At 39.4% G+C, this 15,784-nt stretch overlaps 1 protein-coding gene across 1 annotated transcript in view; it reads left to right on the top strand.

Moving 5' to 3' along the window:
- The window catches only part of LGR4 (leucine rich repeat containing G protein-coupled receptor 4), a 78,875-nt gene extending 66,751 nt beyond the window's left edge, over window positions 1-12,124 (top strand). Inside the window, 7 exon segments of the mRNA XM_034065616.1 lie at window positions 732-797; window positions 1,889-1,960; window positions 2,925-2,996; window positions 3,284-3,409; window positions 5,277-5,398; window positions 6,075-6,149; window positions 9,146-12,124. Of these exon segments, the coding sequence (XP_033921507.1) occupies window positions 732-797; window positions 1,889-1,960; window positions 2,925-2,996; window positions 3,284-3,409; window positions 5,277-5,398; window positions 6,075-6,149; window positions 9,146-10,422 (1,810 nt within the window). The 3' untranslated portion in view covers window positions 10,423-12,124.
- Window positions 12,125-15,784: the final 3,660 nt, after the last annotated feature.

Genomic DNA, 15,784 nt, shown 5'->3' on the forward strand with positions numbered 1-15,784 from the left:
ACGCAATGTTTACAAAGTATACATGCAGGAAAATTTGGAACAAAAGCAAGTGGTGAAAAAAGGAGGAGAAAAATAGGTTCTGTTTTCTAGAAGACAAACTGGGGGGGTTGGGGGGGAATGATGAGGTAGAATTTATTTTCAAATGGCAGTTTATTTTTGAGCAGAAATTTGAGGATGCTTTGCAAGGAGGTACCAACACACTAAATCAAAATTTGCACTGAATTCCTGCACTACATACCATCTATCCAGTTTATTCTGAAAAAGCAGATTATTAGTAAAACTTTTTAGATTACAGCTCTCAGAATTGAGGGAATTTGTACAGTGTGGTTTTGGGGTAGACGAATATCCAGATGCAGAGGTGAAAGCAGTGAAATAGAATACAGGATATAGAATCAAAAATACTGGTTGGGAGGTATCTCATGAGCTGTCAAAGCCACTGCAGAGGCACAGCCTGTTTTTCCATTAGTTTTCAATTACAAGGAACCAGTTTCAGTAGTTGAAGTTTGTCAGATAGTTTTGGGATGGGTGAAATTTTTGTAATGGTTGCTGGCTTTACCTTGCTGATTGAATTGTGATTCCTTTCATGATTTTCTCTAAATTGCCCTTAGTTTCTTCTCAGAACATTGCTAACAGGAAGATGATGCCAATCCATTTAATGGTTACAAATGATGAGATATTTCTAGTAGAGAAAAGCTGAACTAAGCACCTTTCTCCTGTTTTCTGTTTTGAAGGGACTTGTCTTATAATAGTATAAAGGACCTGCCAAGCTTTAAAGGTTGCCATTCCTTGGAAGAAATGTAAGAAAAAAACCATGGTTTTTATCTTTATTGCCTCCTTAGTATGCTGAATCCAGGTCTCTAGAAACTTTTTTGCTTGTGTTTGATCCTAGGTTTCTAAGATTAATGACGGAGATATGACCATCTAATGTGAGAAGTGCGCTGGATAGCAAATTCAACCACTTGTCTTTAGTGGTTAAATTTCCTCAATTAGCTAAGTTTAAATTGTTCATGTGGCACAAAAAGGAATCCTGCATTTCAGAATAGTATTGCTATACACAGAAATGGAATGAGAATTTATGTGTTTTTCTTTTTGCCTCTTATCTCTTCCACTCTTCTTCAGTTCCCTCCAACTATCAGCCTATGCTTGTATAAAATGTTTTTTCCTCCACTCCCTGTAAGACACATTCAAAGCCCATCTTTGCTTTTCCTTGCTTCATTGAGTTTTCTTAAGCTTAATTACCAGACCCTAAACAATATTTCTGCCTAAGGTGTGGAACATGTTTGCATATGTTCTTACTTCTTCTGTCTCTACTGCACTCAAGCTTCTTGTCTCTTGGCCAGAGCAGGGCTAATAAACTTCTCAAAGGCCTTTGCTGTTATGCTTTTGACACCTTTAGGCTCATTGTACATGTGGTTCATTGTAAAGGGAGCTACTGAACTGGAAGTACAGTTCTCCCATTAGCTCTTGAGGGTGTTTCTCAACATATTTCATAAATCTGTATTTTGAGAAATTAAAGTACACTGAGGGTCAGAACATGCCTAAAGATTCCCTGCAAAATGAAGTGGATTTGCTTTAAATCTCAGTGTGATTCTTAAGAGTTTGCAAAGTGTTACTTTTTTGCTTGGAAATAATTCCGTCCACGCTTAAGTCTCTTTTGAATTAAATTGGTTGCGAGTTGGGATTAGGCAGAGGTTGCATGAAAGTGCTTCATGGTTATATTAACGTGGCTATGGGAAATAGTAAAACTGTTGGCCTGCAAGGGGAAATGAGAAAAACCTTGCCCTTGGTAAGGCTAAATCTGAATTAGCAGGCATGAAGCTACCTACCCCTTACTTTGAGGTCAGATCAGTTAGCTAATTAGTTCTATCTATATTTCTTCACTTTGCAGTTCCTTACAGCACAATCAAATCCATGAAATCACAGAGGATACCTTTCAAGGACTGTCCTCCCTTCGTGTCCTGTAAGTGTACATAACCGCATTCTGAATAATACATGATAATGTTTTTGAGTCTCATGTAAACTGCTTGGTGTTCTAAATGTAATTGATGGCAAAAACCCAAGTGTGCTGGATCCTAAGGTGAAGCAAACCATGTGCAGGAAGTATTAGCAACAGCTAGTTTCAGTCCTGATCTTTTGATTCTCCATTTTGTTTTTCTAGCCTGTAAAGATACTTCTAAAAACATATTTATACGGAGATTGAAAAAGGAGATGGTGGGTTTTTTTGTACTCCATTATTCTGCATTATATCACTGCTATCTTGCATTATATTATTACTGTATTATTCTGTTATACAGTATTTATTGGAGAGTTCCTATCTGTTTTCCTCAGGATGAGCAGCCCAGTAAACAAAATTATCTCTTTCCCCTATATCTCTTGCTTTAGGAAGATTATAGTAGGAGCACTGAAATTATCAGGACAAAAATTGACAGATGTTTCAAAAGGAATGTCATAATATAGGTCATGGTGATTCAGCTGGATTTTGACATCCAACAGAGTGGAGGCCCTTCTGCTTGTTCTTGTGTTGCCTCCCCCCTTGCTTGCCAATGTACCCTGCCGCTGGTGTGGTTGTCACCAAAGTGATTTACCTGGCACCTTCACCCTGGGAGTAGGGGATGCTAGAGCCAGCTTATGCCTTGGGAACACAGACTGTGATGATAGTGCCAGGAAGGAAGAAAAGCAGGGCAGGAATGGGAGATGGATTCTCCTTTGGGAGTGAGGTGAAGCAGGATACAGCTGTCTTACCATGGGATTTGGCTGCTACTGCACCTGACTGACTAGGGGAGAGAAGGGAAGTGAGAATGTTGTCCAGCTTTTCTGACAAAGGCATAATGCATTTGTCACCTTAGCTTTTTTCCCTCAGTACAGTGGCTGTTACAAAGTTTTGATAAAGCTGATAAAATAATCTGATTTTGCATTCTTTGTAGTGACCTCAGTAGAAATCGGATCCGACAGATCCACAAGGAAGCTTTCACTACTGTTGGAGCTATTGTTAACCTGTAAGTAGACTGTTCTGTGCAGCGACCTCCTCTCTCTAGCATTAAACTGCTGAGATAGTAAATATTTTTAGCTTAAAATTTGTATTTGCCCATTATGTGTTTCATGTGTGAATGGTGAAACCTCTCGCTAGCTGACCATTGTTTGCAGCGCCTGCTGCACTGACAGGCATTTGCCAGGCCACAGCCTCAGTATGAGGCCTAAAAAGCCTTCTTATTTCAATGAAATGTATGCTAAAGGATCTTCAAACTTACTTTGTTGTAACAATGTCTTAATATTCACATTTCAGAGACCTGAGTTTCAATGAACTCTCTTCAGTTCCAACTGAAGGATTGAGTGGACTGAACCAGCTTAAACTTGCAGGCAATTCAGAGCTGAAAGAAGCTTTAGCAGCAAAGAGCTTTGCAAAGCTCCGGTATGTTGGTAAATAACACCACAGAGTGCCTTTCTTATTTTGACAGTAACAAGCAATAAGACCATAAATTAAGCCGGTTAAGATAATACTCATGATGAATAAGAATGGTTTGGCAAGGGCCTTAAGCTCATCCAGTTCCAACCCCCTGCCACAGGCAAGGACACCTTCCACTAGACCAGGTTGCTTCAGGCCCTGTACAGCCTTGAACACTGCCAAGGATGGGGCAGCCACAGCTTCTTTGGGCAACCTGTGCCAGTGCCTCACCACCCTCACAGTAAAGAACTTCTTTCTTATATCTGACCTAAACTTCCCCTATTTAAGTCTGAACTCATTACCCCTTGTCCTAACACTGCAGTCTCTGATGAAGAGTCCCTCTCCAGCATCCTTACAGGCCCCCTTCAGATACTGGAAGGCTGCTATGAGGTCTCCACGCAGCCTTCTCTTCTCCAGGCTGAACAGCCCCAATTTTCTCAGCCTGTCTTCATACAGGAGGTGCTCAAGCCCCCTGATCATCCTCTGGCCCTCCTCTGGACTTGCTTCAGCAGCTCCACATGAGTATGCTGAGGACACCAGGACTGTATGCAGTACTCCAAAGTGGGAACTCAAGAGAACAGAGTAGAGGGATCTATTCTATTAAAGCAGAATCAGCTCCTCTAACCTGCTGGTCAGGCCCTCTGCCGAGTCCTGTATTGCCTTATGTTGGCATATATGAAAGGGCACCTGACTATTCTAGTACAGAAGCCACTTGCAGGCTTGGTTCTTTGGAACCTTTTATATTTTTCCTCCACTACTTCTCAGGCAGATAGCACTTGACTTTGGAGTAGTGTTTTTTGGCAGATTCCAGTTGTTACTGAAATGAGTCCATCTGTCAGAGCATGGAAAATGGGAGCAGATGCACAGATGTCTTGATTATCTGTTCTTGGAGGAGGCAAATGATAAGAGTCACAGTAATAATTCAAATGGAAGACCGGTACTGATTTCAGTGTGAGGTGGATCAGACAGTGATTGACTGCTTTGTGTTTTCAGAAGTCTTGCTGTGCATTAAGAAGCAGTTAAAGATTTTTTTCCCATGCTATTAATTTGTCTAAGACCAGCAAAGGAATCCGTGTCACTTTTAGAATCATGTCTCAGCAGTCCTGTAGGAATAGCAGATTGTTTTTAGGTTTTGATCTGTGAGAACTAAAGCATTGTGGGATCCTTCAGATTGATGATATGTACAAGAACAGAATTCAGAAACAATACTGCAGATAGCTGATACTGTAACCTTGAGTCAGAAAAATCAGCTTCTGGTCTGCTATTATCTCATTGTTTATGTGGACATCTTAAATCTCTGTGTGCAGCTGTACTTCTTCTCTACCAGAATTAATAGTATGTACCATTTCTGTTAAACTCAAATAAACAAAATAGGGGAAAAAAAGTCCTCTTTTGGGGCCAAAAAATGAAGAGTGGGAAGGAAAGAGGTAGATTTTAATGTCATCATATGGGAATTAACTTTCTTACAAAACAGTTACTCCTTAATTAGTTTGCTTAATTAGTTTGCAGTTTCATTTGCACAGCAGTGCCGCAAACACTGATCAGAATTTGGTTTGTATAAGGAGTAGAATCAGTAGTAAAGAGTGCTAAACATCGCAGTATTTTCATTGTACTCCTTGCAGCAGACATGTAGGTCTTCACCTATTTTTTATCTCAGTGCAAAAATTCATCAAAAAATGGTTACAACTGATCCAATTTGAAGTAATCATTTTTTATTAGTGACTATGACAAAAAGAAGCTTCAAGTTTGGCACTCAAGTGTGCTATCTAAGTGTTATTAATAGATGATAATGTTGGTTACAATGGGTAACACTGGTATTCTGCCTGTACTTCAGGTCACTCTCTGTACCATATGCTTATCAGTGCTGCGCATTTTGGGGTTGTGATTCTTACTTAAACTCTAATGCTGAAGATTCAGGTCACCAAGATCAAGGTGCCTTGCTGGATCGTGAGAAGGGTAAGCATTTCGTTGTGCTAAATCAGCATCATTATTTTGGGTCAGACTAGACTGAATAATGGTGTATGTTGTCTTTGAATAAGGAAATTTTGAAAATGAAAATATTTATAGGGATACAAAAGCTGTCTCTGAAAGTGCTTAGGAGTTGCTTACAGATTGGCACTGCCACGTTCCTTCTAAATGAAAGTGAAATGTATTATCAGACAGTGCAAGATTTGCCTGTTTAAAAAAAAATAAAAATAATAATAAAAGAATAATTGTCAGTATTTTTTCTGTCATTTTCTGCCAGAGCAGAAAATGTGTTATGGTTCTTAGTATTTTAACCTTTCTGTTCAGAAAGGACTTGTCCTTTCACTTAAACCACATGGTTTCACTTAAACCACGATGGTTCTTTGTGGCGCTTCAAGGCCCATAGATCTTTCTCCAGTGATGAAAGATATTGCTGCTTTGTTATAGAGTGTTGTGAGTAGCTGAGACATGCAATAGTAATTCAAACTGCTGCAGCGATTCCTGCACTGAGCATTTGATTAAATGTGCCAAATGGGAACGGCTCCACTGTTAAAGTCTTGAATGTTGGTGAAGTGTTAGGCCTTTGATCTTTCCATCCTAGGCAGCTTTGCTGAATTTCACTTTTTCTTCTACAATTAACCTGTGTTTCATTTTTACTTGAATACAGCTGATGCAGATGTTCTAAGAAATGAGGAAAATGAGGAACTGGGACAGACTATTATTCACTGTACACCAGCAACAGGTAAATCTTAAAATGTGCTTTAGCATGATGTTATGCAAATAGCTGTCTGCAGAATTACATGTTTCATTCCTCCTAGTCATTCTGTATATAGGAGATGAAATTCTACAAAGCTTGAGTGAAACTTCTGTTGATGTCAGTATTGTTTTGGATGAGCAGTCACAAAGATTTGTCTCAGCTTTAGTCATGTAGCACTACTGGAGAACTGTACTAGGAAAAAACAGAACTTTGTTTCCATAAGCAGAACAATCAAGACTGTAATGCTTGTATTTAGAGCCTGCTGTGTTTAATGCACTGCCCCCTAATTCTGTGTTACTCTTGCCAAAGAGATGTCTGTATGAATGCTCATTTGCTTCAGTGCGAAGTCAGCCTGTGCTTTAAAAGTTTAACTCAAACTACTGTCACAGGTGGTTTTAACTAAACTTGATATTTTTGCAGGAGAGAGAATGGGGAACACTTCAGCTAATCTGTTCCCCAGCCCTACTGTAGCCACATTAACTGACAGCAGAGGGCTGTTACAGGTAGCTGGAGCATGCAGTAGCATCTTAAACTGCTACAGCTACCTGTGCAATGAGTATTCTTATTGGCATATCAGAACTATTCCAATTCAGGCTTGAACAGCTCAGGAGTGTTGAAAGTCTTTGATCTTGCAAACAAGTATTTCCATCCTTGGCAGCTTCATTGCTGCCCTTCAGCTTATCTTCCTCAAACTTCAAATTTCCACACACGGTTCCACTTGGCTCTGAAAGCATTTGCTGTGGTGCCTCCTACAACCTTGCCTTTGCCATGGGCTCTCCAGTGGATTCCTTCTGTACCTCTTGTACCCTCATCTTTGCATAAATAGGAGCACATAGATCGGGGGAACAGCATACTTCCAGAGAAGTTAATACTGGATGAGCAGGGGGTTTCCAAGTTTTGTTTCGTTCTCTTCTACTAAACTGGCAGTTTACATCCATTACGAAAATCTTAGCATTTCATCTCTTGGCTAGCTCTGGCTTCAGTATACAGAATATCACAAGGATTTCTTAATCACAACCAAAAAAAAATTGTGGTCAGAAAGTCAAAATACATTATTAATGTAGCTGTACGTGATCTGAGAAATAATTTGACCAATGCTGCTTATTTGCTTTTGATCTTCTGTGCACAGAATGAGAATTCAGATGGTGTGTTACATAGGTTAAATCTTTAATGCTTTTAGCTCTCACTTTTTGCCCATGCCAGAGATTCTGTAGCTCTAAAAGGAATGAAGAGCGTGTTCTACAAGTTCACAATTTGCCTTGTTTTTCACCAGTCCCTCCCATACTAACAACTTGTTTTCTATGCCGTGCTGTCGTCTGGTCATAAGTAGGACACTCCACCCACCATCTAAATTCTGAATCATTGCTCATCTCGTAGATCCACTTTCTGCTTTGCCTAATGGCAGGAATGGATTGCTGAACAGTGGCAGTTAAGTAGAATAGCACTGAAAGTGGTGAAACTCGTCTTTCCCAGCATGAATTTCCCCGTGTGGGCTGGGAATATTGGTTAAAGAGGAGGGTAATTTTTGACTCTAAGGATAGCTAAACCCTGGGAGAAAGACAGGAAAATGGGGTGGGTTTTTTTTTCCAAAGATGCCTTGCTGCATGGCTACTAGAAAAAATGATTTTTGAAGCACAACATTGACACTTTTACATTTCCTAAGGTGAAAGTTGTTTTCATTTATAAGTACATTCAGCTTAGCAGGTATTCTTGCATCACATGAATGTACTGTAAAAATAGTTGTTCTGGCGAGGGTGTCTTAGTAATATCTGTAAAAAGGGGGATTTTACTGATCTGATAATCTGGTTAGCACCATTATTTCTTGTCCAGAAATGAAGCATGCTCGTTTAAACAAACAAACAGATTCTTTTTTGATTTGTCACTTCAGTAATTTCTGGAAGTTGCTTTAGGCTTTGGGAGATTTCTTGTGCTGGCACTTAATCGTTCTGCCTCGTTGCTGTTCCAGCCTGCAGGAGGGATGGGTTGTACTTACCTTTCACCTGCCTGAAGGGAGGGCATGAGCTGTGCAGAGCCAGGAGTCATGGGCAGAATCCAGCTCCGAAGCTCCAGCCTGAGGTGGTAGCACAGTCTGGGGCTTTCCTGCTCTGCCTTCAGCTCACAGAGTGCCAAACTGCAAGGAGAGATCCCCAAGTATTGTGCTTCGGACAATTAGCAGTGCCTAATGGGGATGTAGGAGGGGTTAAACTCTTCTAATTGTTACTTAAAATCAGTAGGATTTCCCTATGGAATAAATAGCAATTAGAAGGATTAGAGGGGTAAACAGGAGTAGTGACCTTTCCTCCTTGTCTCAGCTCGTATTATTTTTCTCGTTGGATGTATTTTATTATTTAAGCTTTTTTAACTGGCAAAAGAAGAAGAAAAAAATCATTTTACTGAAGCTCACAGTGCCTTTCAGTGACAAGGATCGGGGAGTGGGCTCTCCCTCTTAAAGCTGATAAACTGAATTTGTCAGCTGTTTTACAGATGTTTCCTTGTGACCAAAAGTTGCTCCACAAGGCACATTTGTGAGTCATTTTTCAAGAGAACATGCTACTTCTAAAAAATTCTTTCACTTTGCAAATTGGTTGTGAACATTAGCTTTTATTTGGTACCAGTGTTTTTTAATGAAGTATGAAATCTAAAGAAAATAAAAGGTATTTAGGTGGCACTAATGAAAGCTATTTTGAGTAGCTGAAAGGTAATTAAGTTTGTTTAGCGAGCTTGTTTACATGAAGTATTCTCAAGTGACCATTCTTCACAGTAATTGTTATTTCAGGCATAATTAATTAGTAAATAGCTTCAGCAGAATAGTTTACTTTCAACTGACCTGTTTAGCAGTTCAGCTGTGTGCTCTATTTGGGAATTAATGAGGACTGCTCACGTAATACCTTTTGAAAACCTTGCTTATTAAGGCACGATTTTTTTCCTAAATTGCTTGTTCTTCTGTTTTGTTTTTTGTTTGTTTTTTTTCTTTCTTCTAGGTGCTTTTAAGCCTTGTGAATATTTATTGGGCAGCTGGATGATTCGACTTACTGTTTGGTTCATTTTTTTGGTTGCTTTATTCTTCAACCTGCTTGTCATGTTAACAATATTTGCATCCTGTACTCCATTGCCATCTTCGAAACTGTTTATAGGTCTGATTTCTGTCTCTAACTTATTTATGGGAGTCTATACTGGTATTTTAACTTTCTTGGATGCTGTCTCTTGGGGAAGATTCGCTGAATTTGGCATATGGTGGGAGACTGGCAGTGGTTGCAGAGCGGCTGGGTTTCTTGCCGTCTTTTCGTCAGAAAGTGCCATTTTTTTCCTGATGTTGGCAGCTGTTGAACGGAGCTTCTCTGCAAAGGAGATCATTAAAAAGGGCAAAAGCAATCGCCAAAAACAATTTCGGATTGCAGCAGTTTTTGCTTTCTTGTGCGCTGTGGTAGCGGGATGCTTACCACTTTTTTACAAAGCGGAGTACTCAGCATCACCCCTTTGCTTGCCCTTCCCCACTGGAGAAACACCTTCATTAGGTTTCACCGTAACTTTAGTGCTCCTGAATTCATTAGCATTTTTGCTAATGGCTGTTATTTACACTAAACTGTATTGCAACTTGGAGAAAGAGGACCTCTCCGAAAACTTGCAGTCCAGCATGATTAAGCATGTCGCTTGGCTAATCTTCACGAACTGCATCTTTTTCTGTCCTGTTGCATTCTTCTCATTTGCACCGCTGATCACTGCGATTTCTATCAGCCCTGAAATCATGAAGTCTGTTACTTTGATATTTTTCCCACTGCCGGCTTGCCTGAATCCAGTCCTGTATGTGTTCTTCAACCCGAAGTTCAAGGAAGACTGGAAGTTGCTCAGGCGCCACATGACCAGGAAGAATGGAGCAGTGGCGATCGCCGTCAACACTCAAGGGGGATGTGTGACACAGGATTTTTACTACGACTGTGGTGTCTACACACACTTGCAGGGTAACATTGCTGTGTGTGAATGCTGCGAATCGCTCCTGTTATCCAAGCCTGTGCCCTGTAAACACTTGATCAAATCACACAGCTGCCCCGCACTGGCAGTGGTGCCTTGCCAAAGGGCGGATGGCTACTGGTCAGACTGTGGAACCCAGTCAGCCCACTCTGACTATGCAGATGAGGATGACTCCTTTGTGTCGGACAGCTCAGACCAAGTGCAGGCCTGTGGTCGTGCGTGCTTCTACCAAAGCCGAGGGTTCCCTTTGGTTCGTTATGCCTACAACATACCAAGAATTAAAGACTGAAAAGGCCTTTTGCCATCAGCTGTTCTAATAAAGAGGTATAATCCTTCATAGACTGTTGCCTGTTTTGACCTTTCTGAGCAGGAAGCACTTTTGTAATCATTGTTTAGTGTCACTTGTAAAGAAGGGAAGTGGGCAGTAATTTCTTGAGCCATACGTTTAAAAATAATGAAACAAATTAATCGATTGCCCTGACTGTAAATAATTGGTAAACCAAATTTGTTACCCAATACTTGTACTCTTTTTCCACACAATAGTGGTTTCTTTTATACATTTTTTACATGCTAATGATGTGTTTCCACATTGTACTCCAGTTGTACTTTGCTTCTGCTATTGGTGAGGTAAGTTCTGGTTTTTTTTTCTTTTTCCTGCCAAAGCACAATTTAAAAGACAGCTGTTTAATAGTAAAAGAAATTATTTTTAAATGTGACTTTTCTATAATTGAGAAAAAAACCTCTCTTGCTAGCTTTGTATAGTGTATTCAGCATTGAATCTCAGGATGAATTTTACTGCAGGGCCAAAAAAGGGATTAATTCTCCCACATGTAACTGTGACAGCAATATAGGAATACCATGTTCGTTTTGTATTTCAGAATACTCAATTTTTAACAAAAAAAAAATTATTACAATCAAGCACTTGTAATCCACAATACCTGTAGATGATGAAGTAAGAATATTAACAGCTGTCCGGAATAATAGGGTTGAACAGGATTTTCCAGAGATGATGCATGACTTATGGTGAACCACAGCAACTTACTTTAGTATTAGGCAGTCAGGTCACACTGTTGGAAGGAGTATTGATGCATCAGGGGGTGTTAGCAGTGCTGTCATAGTACACAGCTGCCTTTGCAGAAAGATCGGCTAATACTCTGCAGCCTGTAGAATGTTACAGTGCCCCAATAATACCTATGAACAGACTGAGATTTTAGCAAATGGAGGGAAAAGGGAAAGCATTTTTGCAATAAAGAAAAGCATTTTTCCAGTTTTACTGAGAGTGAAGTACACTGTGCAGTCACTGATTTTCACATAAATCAGTGCAGTAGTTTTAAACCATTCAAGTCCTGAGACCCAAATGATTTAAGTACAATCAGCAATCCATTTGTCTACATTTAGTTTGAAATCAATTGATACAAAGTTATGAATGCATGATTAAGTAAATATATGTATGTTTCTTGAACAAAACACTAAATTTAAGAGCAAATCCACTGCCATCCCAGTTACTCTGGAGACATTCTCATTAAGATTTAAAGCTAGATTGCTGTTTTCAGAATTAAACTGTATATACTGTTCATACAATGAATTTTTATCTTTGTATTGTAAATTATTTGATAGAACACATGATGGGAAATGTGGCTTCAGTTCATTTTGTTAATTAAAGCTACCTCCTAAACAATAGTGGCTGCCAGTAGCAGAATGTTTAAAATGTGGTTTATATACTTTTTGCATTGTAAATAGACATGGTTGTATATTGTCACTGTAATAAAAACAGAATCCTTGTATATCAAAATCATGTAGTTTGTATAAAGTATGGGAGGATTATTTACTGTATTCTGTTAATTTTGTAAGCCAAAATATTCACATGTAAAGCAAAAGTGAAGAAAGTCAATCCAGAGTTGTTAATTCTTATATTTACACTCATGAATATTACATCTGCAATTAGCATGGAATGTTACACTGAAAGCAAATAAAGGGTACATGAATATTGATTGTTATTTATCTCAATTTTTCAAAAGTTTAAGGCTGAAAATGGCACACATATAAAATTATTGAGCATAAATAATGTGTCATCTGCTCTCTGCTACATGTGGTGAGAGTTTCAGGAAACAATTGCCAGAAAAAATAAGGAAGTTGTCATTTAGAAGTGGATTTATGATCTTGGACTAATGCTGACTCTTGGCATACAAAAGGTTAAAACCTTCAGACAAGTCCTTGCCCTTTTATGAAGCAGTCTGTTTATTAAAGATTTACATACTGTGTTTGAGTTTAAATGATTTTGGAATGGCTTAGAAAAATATACAGATGATGAGGTTGGTTTTGATACTATTTCTATGCTGAGAGTTGCATGCAGGTTTTTTTAAAGCCATAGTTTTGTCAGAGCCTAGCCTGTTCCACACTCCCTCTATTGGCCAGCCACTCACAGATAACAGGAATACTTCCTAGGGGAATACTCAAAAAGGACAGTAAATGTCAACTGCCATTTCATAATCAGCAAGTCCAACCATCCGGCTTTTAGAAAGCCTGTTGTGTTTTCAAACAATATTCTTTGGTATGCATCGATTTCTTCCTCTGTTTTACAAACAAATCTTCACTGAAATTCTGTTAAAATGCTCAGATGTAATCCATTTGGTGTCCCAGTATTTCATTGTATATCACTCTAGTTCTGGACTTACAGTGATGCTAGCAGTTATCTTTTAATGCTGTCAGCCCAGTGTCTTCCAACACACACACAGGTTTTATCTACTGGTAGAGGTGAGAGATTGCTGGCAGTAGCTGCTGAAATCAACGCACCAAGAAGCGTCTCAGCATTGCCTGTCACCTATGGATGGTCACACAGGGAGAACCCAGAGAAATCCAGCCACCAGGTAATGCCTCCTTTGCTGTGTCTCCCAACTTAATAATTTTTAATTACACAGTTGTTTTTGATCCTTCAGTACTAGCATAACAAGTTTATTTTTAGCAAGAGTTTTTAATATTGCCTTTCACATACCATGCAATAGAGTCTGACAGATTTACTCTTAGCACTGATGTTCAGTTGAAGATGATTCAGTACTTAAGGAAGTGAAATCTGAAATGGGATAATACATCACAAATTGCTCTTCACTGTTGTATACTATAAGAACTTCAGGGGTGAACAGACACATTTCAGATCTTGCATTCATGGCACAACACTACCAGAAAATATAAGTTCGGTTTTACCTAAGAAATAGTAGTTAATGATCACTGTGACATTTACTCTGGTGAAATTATTTAGACTTGAGGGTAACAAAATGAGAAGTGAGTCACTGGTTTCCAATAACAAGAGCATAACCTGTAAATACCTTCAAAATTTCAGGCCAAAAAGGAGCAAGTAAATCTGTTCCTGATGCTTTTAAAGAGAAAAAGACTGTGCAGGAGCATGAACTAGCTAGACAAGCGAAGGCTGTTCAGAAGCAGGAGTGCTGTGAGCATGGTGTATCACAGAAATGTGAATACACTCTACCAGGGAGGAAAACTGAAGCAACTCACAACCTTCTAGATTTCACAGCCTCTCATCAGGAAGAACTACAAATGCAGGCACAGAAATAGCCAGTAGACAAGTATAGGCAGGGCTCATTCAGCCCTGACACAGCATGAGCCAAATAGTTTTCTTCCTCACTCCTGTGCCTGCCACATTGTTTTTCCCCACACTGGAATATCTGAAGACTCAGGAAGGCAAATTTGGCTATATTTGGGTCAAATTTTCTGTTGTACTTCGTTTTTTTGTTTGTTTCGATTTAGTTTGTTTTTTCCAGGTTGCAAGTAGAACTAAAGATACACATTTTTCAAACTTTAGGCATCTTGTCTAAGCCTTATTTTGTGTCTGAATTTAGTCAGGTGAGTTTCTTAGTAAGATTATTCTTACGCTTTTTCTGCATTCCTGCATGTAGGGGTGGAACTAAGCATTAAATCTGAAAATAATCGTATCTGATTCTTTTTATTAAATCCATGTAATATTAATCAGGTTGAACTGAGAGGTTCCTTCTGATGGCTCATAAGTTTTTGGAGACTGAGCTGATCAGATTACAGTTCAATTTCTAAATTTCAACTATATCATAAAGAAGATTTGGCAAATTCAAGTATTTCATACAGTTGTCAAGTCAGGGTAGTTTGTGATTCAGGGTAGTAGATTTATGCCTAGAATTTAATTCTCTTCTGTGTTAGTTACCTGTAAAATTGCTTCCTTGACATCATTTTCTATGTTAAATGGTTTTTCAACTACTGTGGATGGCAATTAGGGGTTACTTTGTGAGCAATTTGTCAGGAGCATTTGGATGTTCAGACATGCTGATTGGCATGACTGAACAAAGTATAGGTCTGTGAATACATCACTCTGTCTTTACTCTGAATTTAACTCCCTGTTGCTAGATAGCTTTAAGTACTTACTCCATAGTCTGTGAAGGTGTTGGTTCAGTTAGCACTGAAAGACTGAATGTACTTTTTGCCATTTCTTTGGTGAGAAATTTATTTGCAGCAACTTTATTGTGTCAGTTTCATTTTGCTCTAGGCTTCAGCAGAGTTGGAGATTAATTCCTGCCAGGGCAGATGCTTTTAGAGGGAGGCTTTCCTATTATGGTACTAAATTCACAGAATTAAGATTTTGCTGTGAAGCATATTATGGTAACATGCTCTTTGTCTGCTTGTCAGGCCTTCTATGGCCATAGGAGTAGTGTACCTGAACCTGCAGGGTTGTTGTTTTCAATCCTTAGTATTTAACAGAGGATGTTGTTTGGGCCCATGCCTGTGTTATTAACTAGGGCAGAGTGGCTGTGGAGCAGGCTTGACAAGTTGGGCAGAGCAGTAAGAAGAGGGATAACAATGGTATTATTTTATAATTCATTTCTATTCCAGTAACGATGCCTTCATCCATGGAAAGGCAAACTGGCTTTTGCCTCCCTCTCTATAGGTTGTTGCAATGCATAAACCTTGTTACAATGCTGAGGTTTCTTAATGTAAGCTACTTGCCCAATTCTTGTTCTTGAATGCCCAAGGAGGGGCTTCCCAGGAGGGAAGAGAAAGACTCATGTATTCGTGTCTGGAAAGATTGCAGCTGGTTGCTGCCTTCCCTTGAGACATTCATTTCCCAGTTTCAAGCCATCCCAGAGTAGCAGCTATAGGTCTTCCATCAGAAGTGAGAGGTGCCCAGTGCAGTGAGCTCCAGAATTCCTCAATTCAGTGAGACAGGACTTTTTTTTCCTCTCAGACTGTTGCCAGCCTTCACTATGAGGTGGACTTTAAAGCCAGGGAAGGTTTTCAAGCCTTCCTAAGATGGTTTGAAATTACCTTGTTCTGCAGCTTGTTGAAATACTTGAAGTTTTCATTCCCACCATGACGGGGAGCTTTGCTCTCAGTGCTTGTTCAGCCATGTAGTAAACAACATTTCTACTTCCTGGACATCTTAGCTGCATGCAGCACAAACACAGACATTAATGTAAAACCATACGTGGTTCCTGTTTAACAAGGCTGAGGCATTGCACTGTGCACCTTGTATTGCAAGAATTCAGTCTGATGCGAAGCTTTCTTGTTCTAATTTGGCATGAAATTTAAATTCTAATGGTATTTTGTTGGCTCCAATGCTTGAATCATCAGCTTATGTTTAGGTGTCACTTGGCTTGGGGCTTGACTGTTGG

Source organism: Melopsittacus undulatus, chromosome 8 (assembly GCF_012275295.1).
Source record: "Melopsittacus undulatus isolate bMelUnd1 chromosome 8, bMelUnd1.mat.Z, whole genome shotgun sequence".
Taxonomy (NCBI): domain Eukaryota; kingdom Metazoa; phylum Chordata; class Aves; order Psittaciformes; family Psittaculidae; genus Melopsittacus; species Melopsittacus undulatus.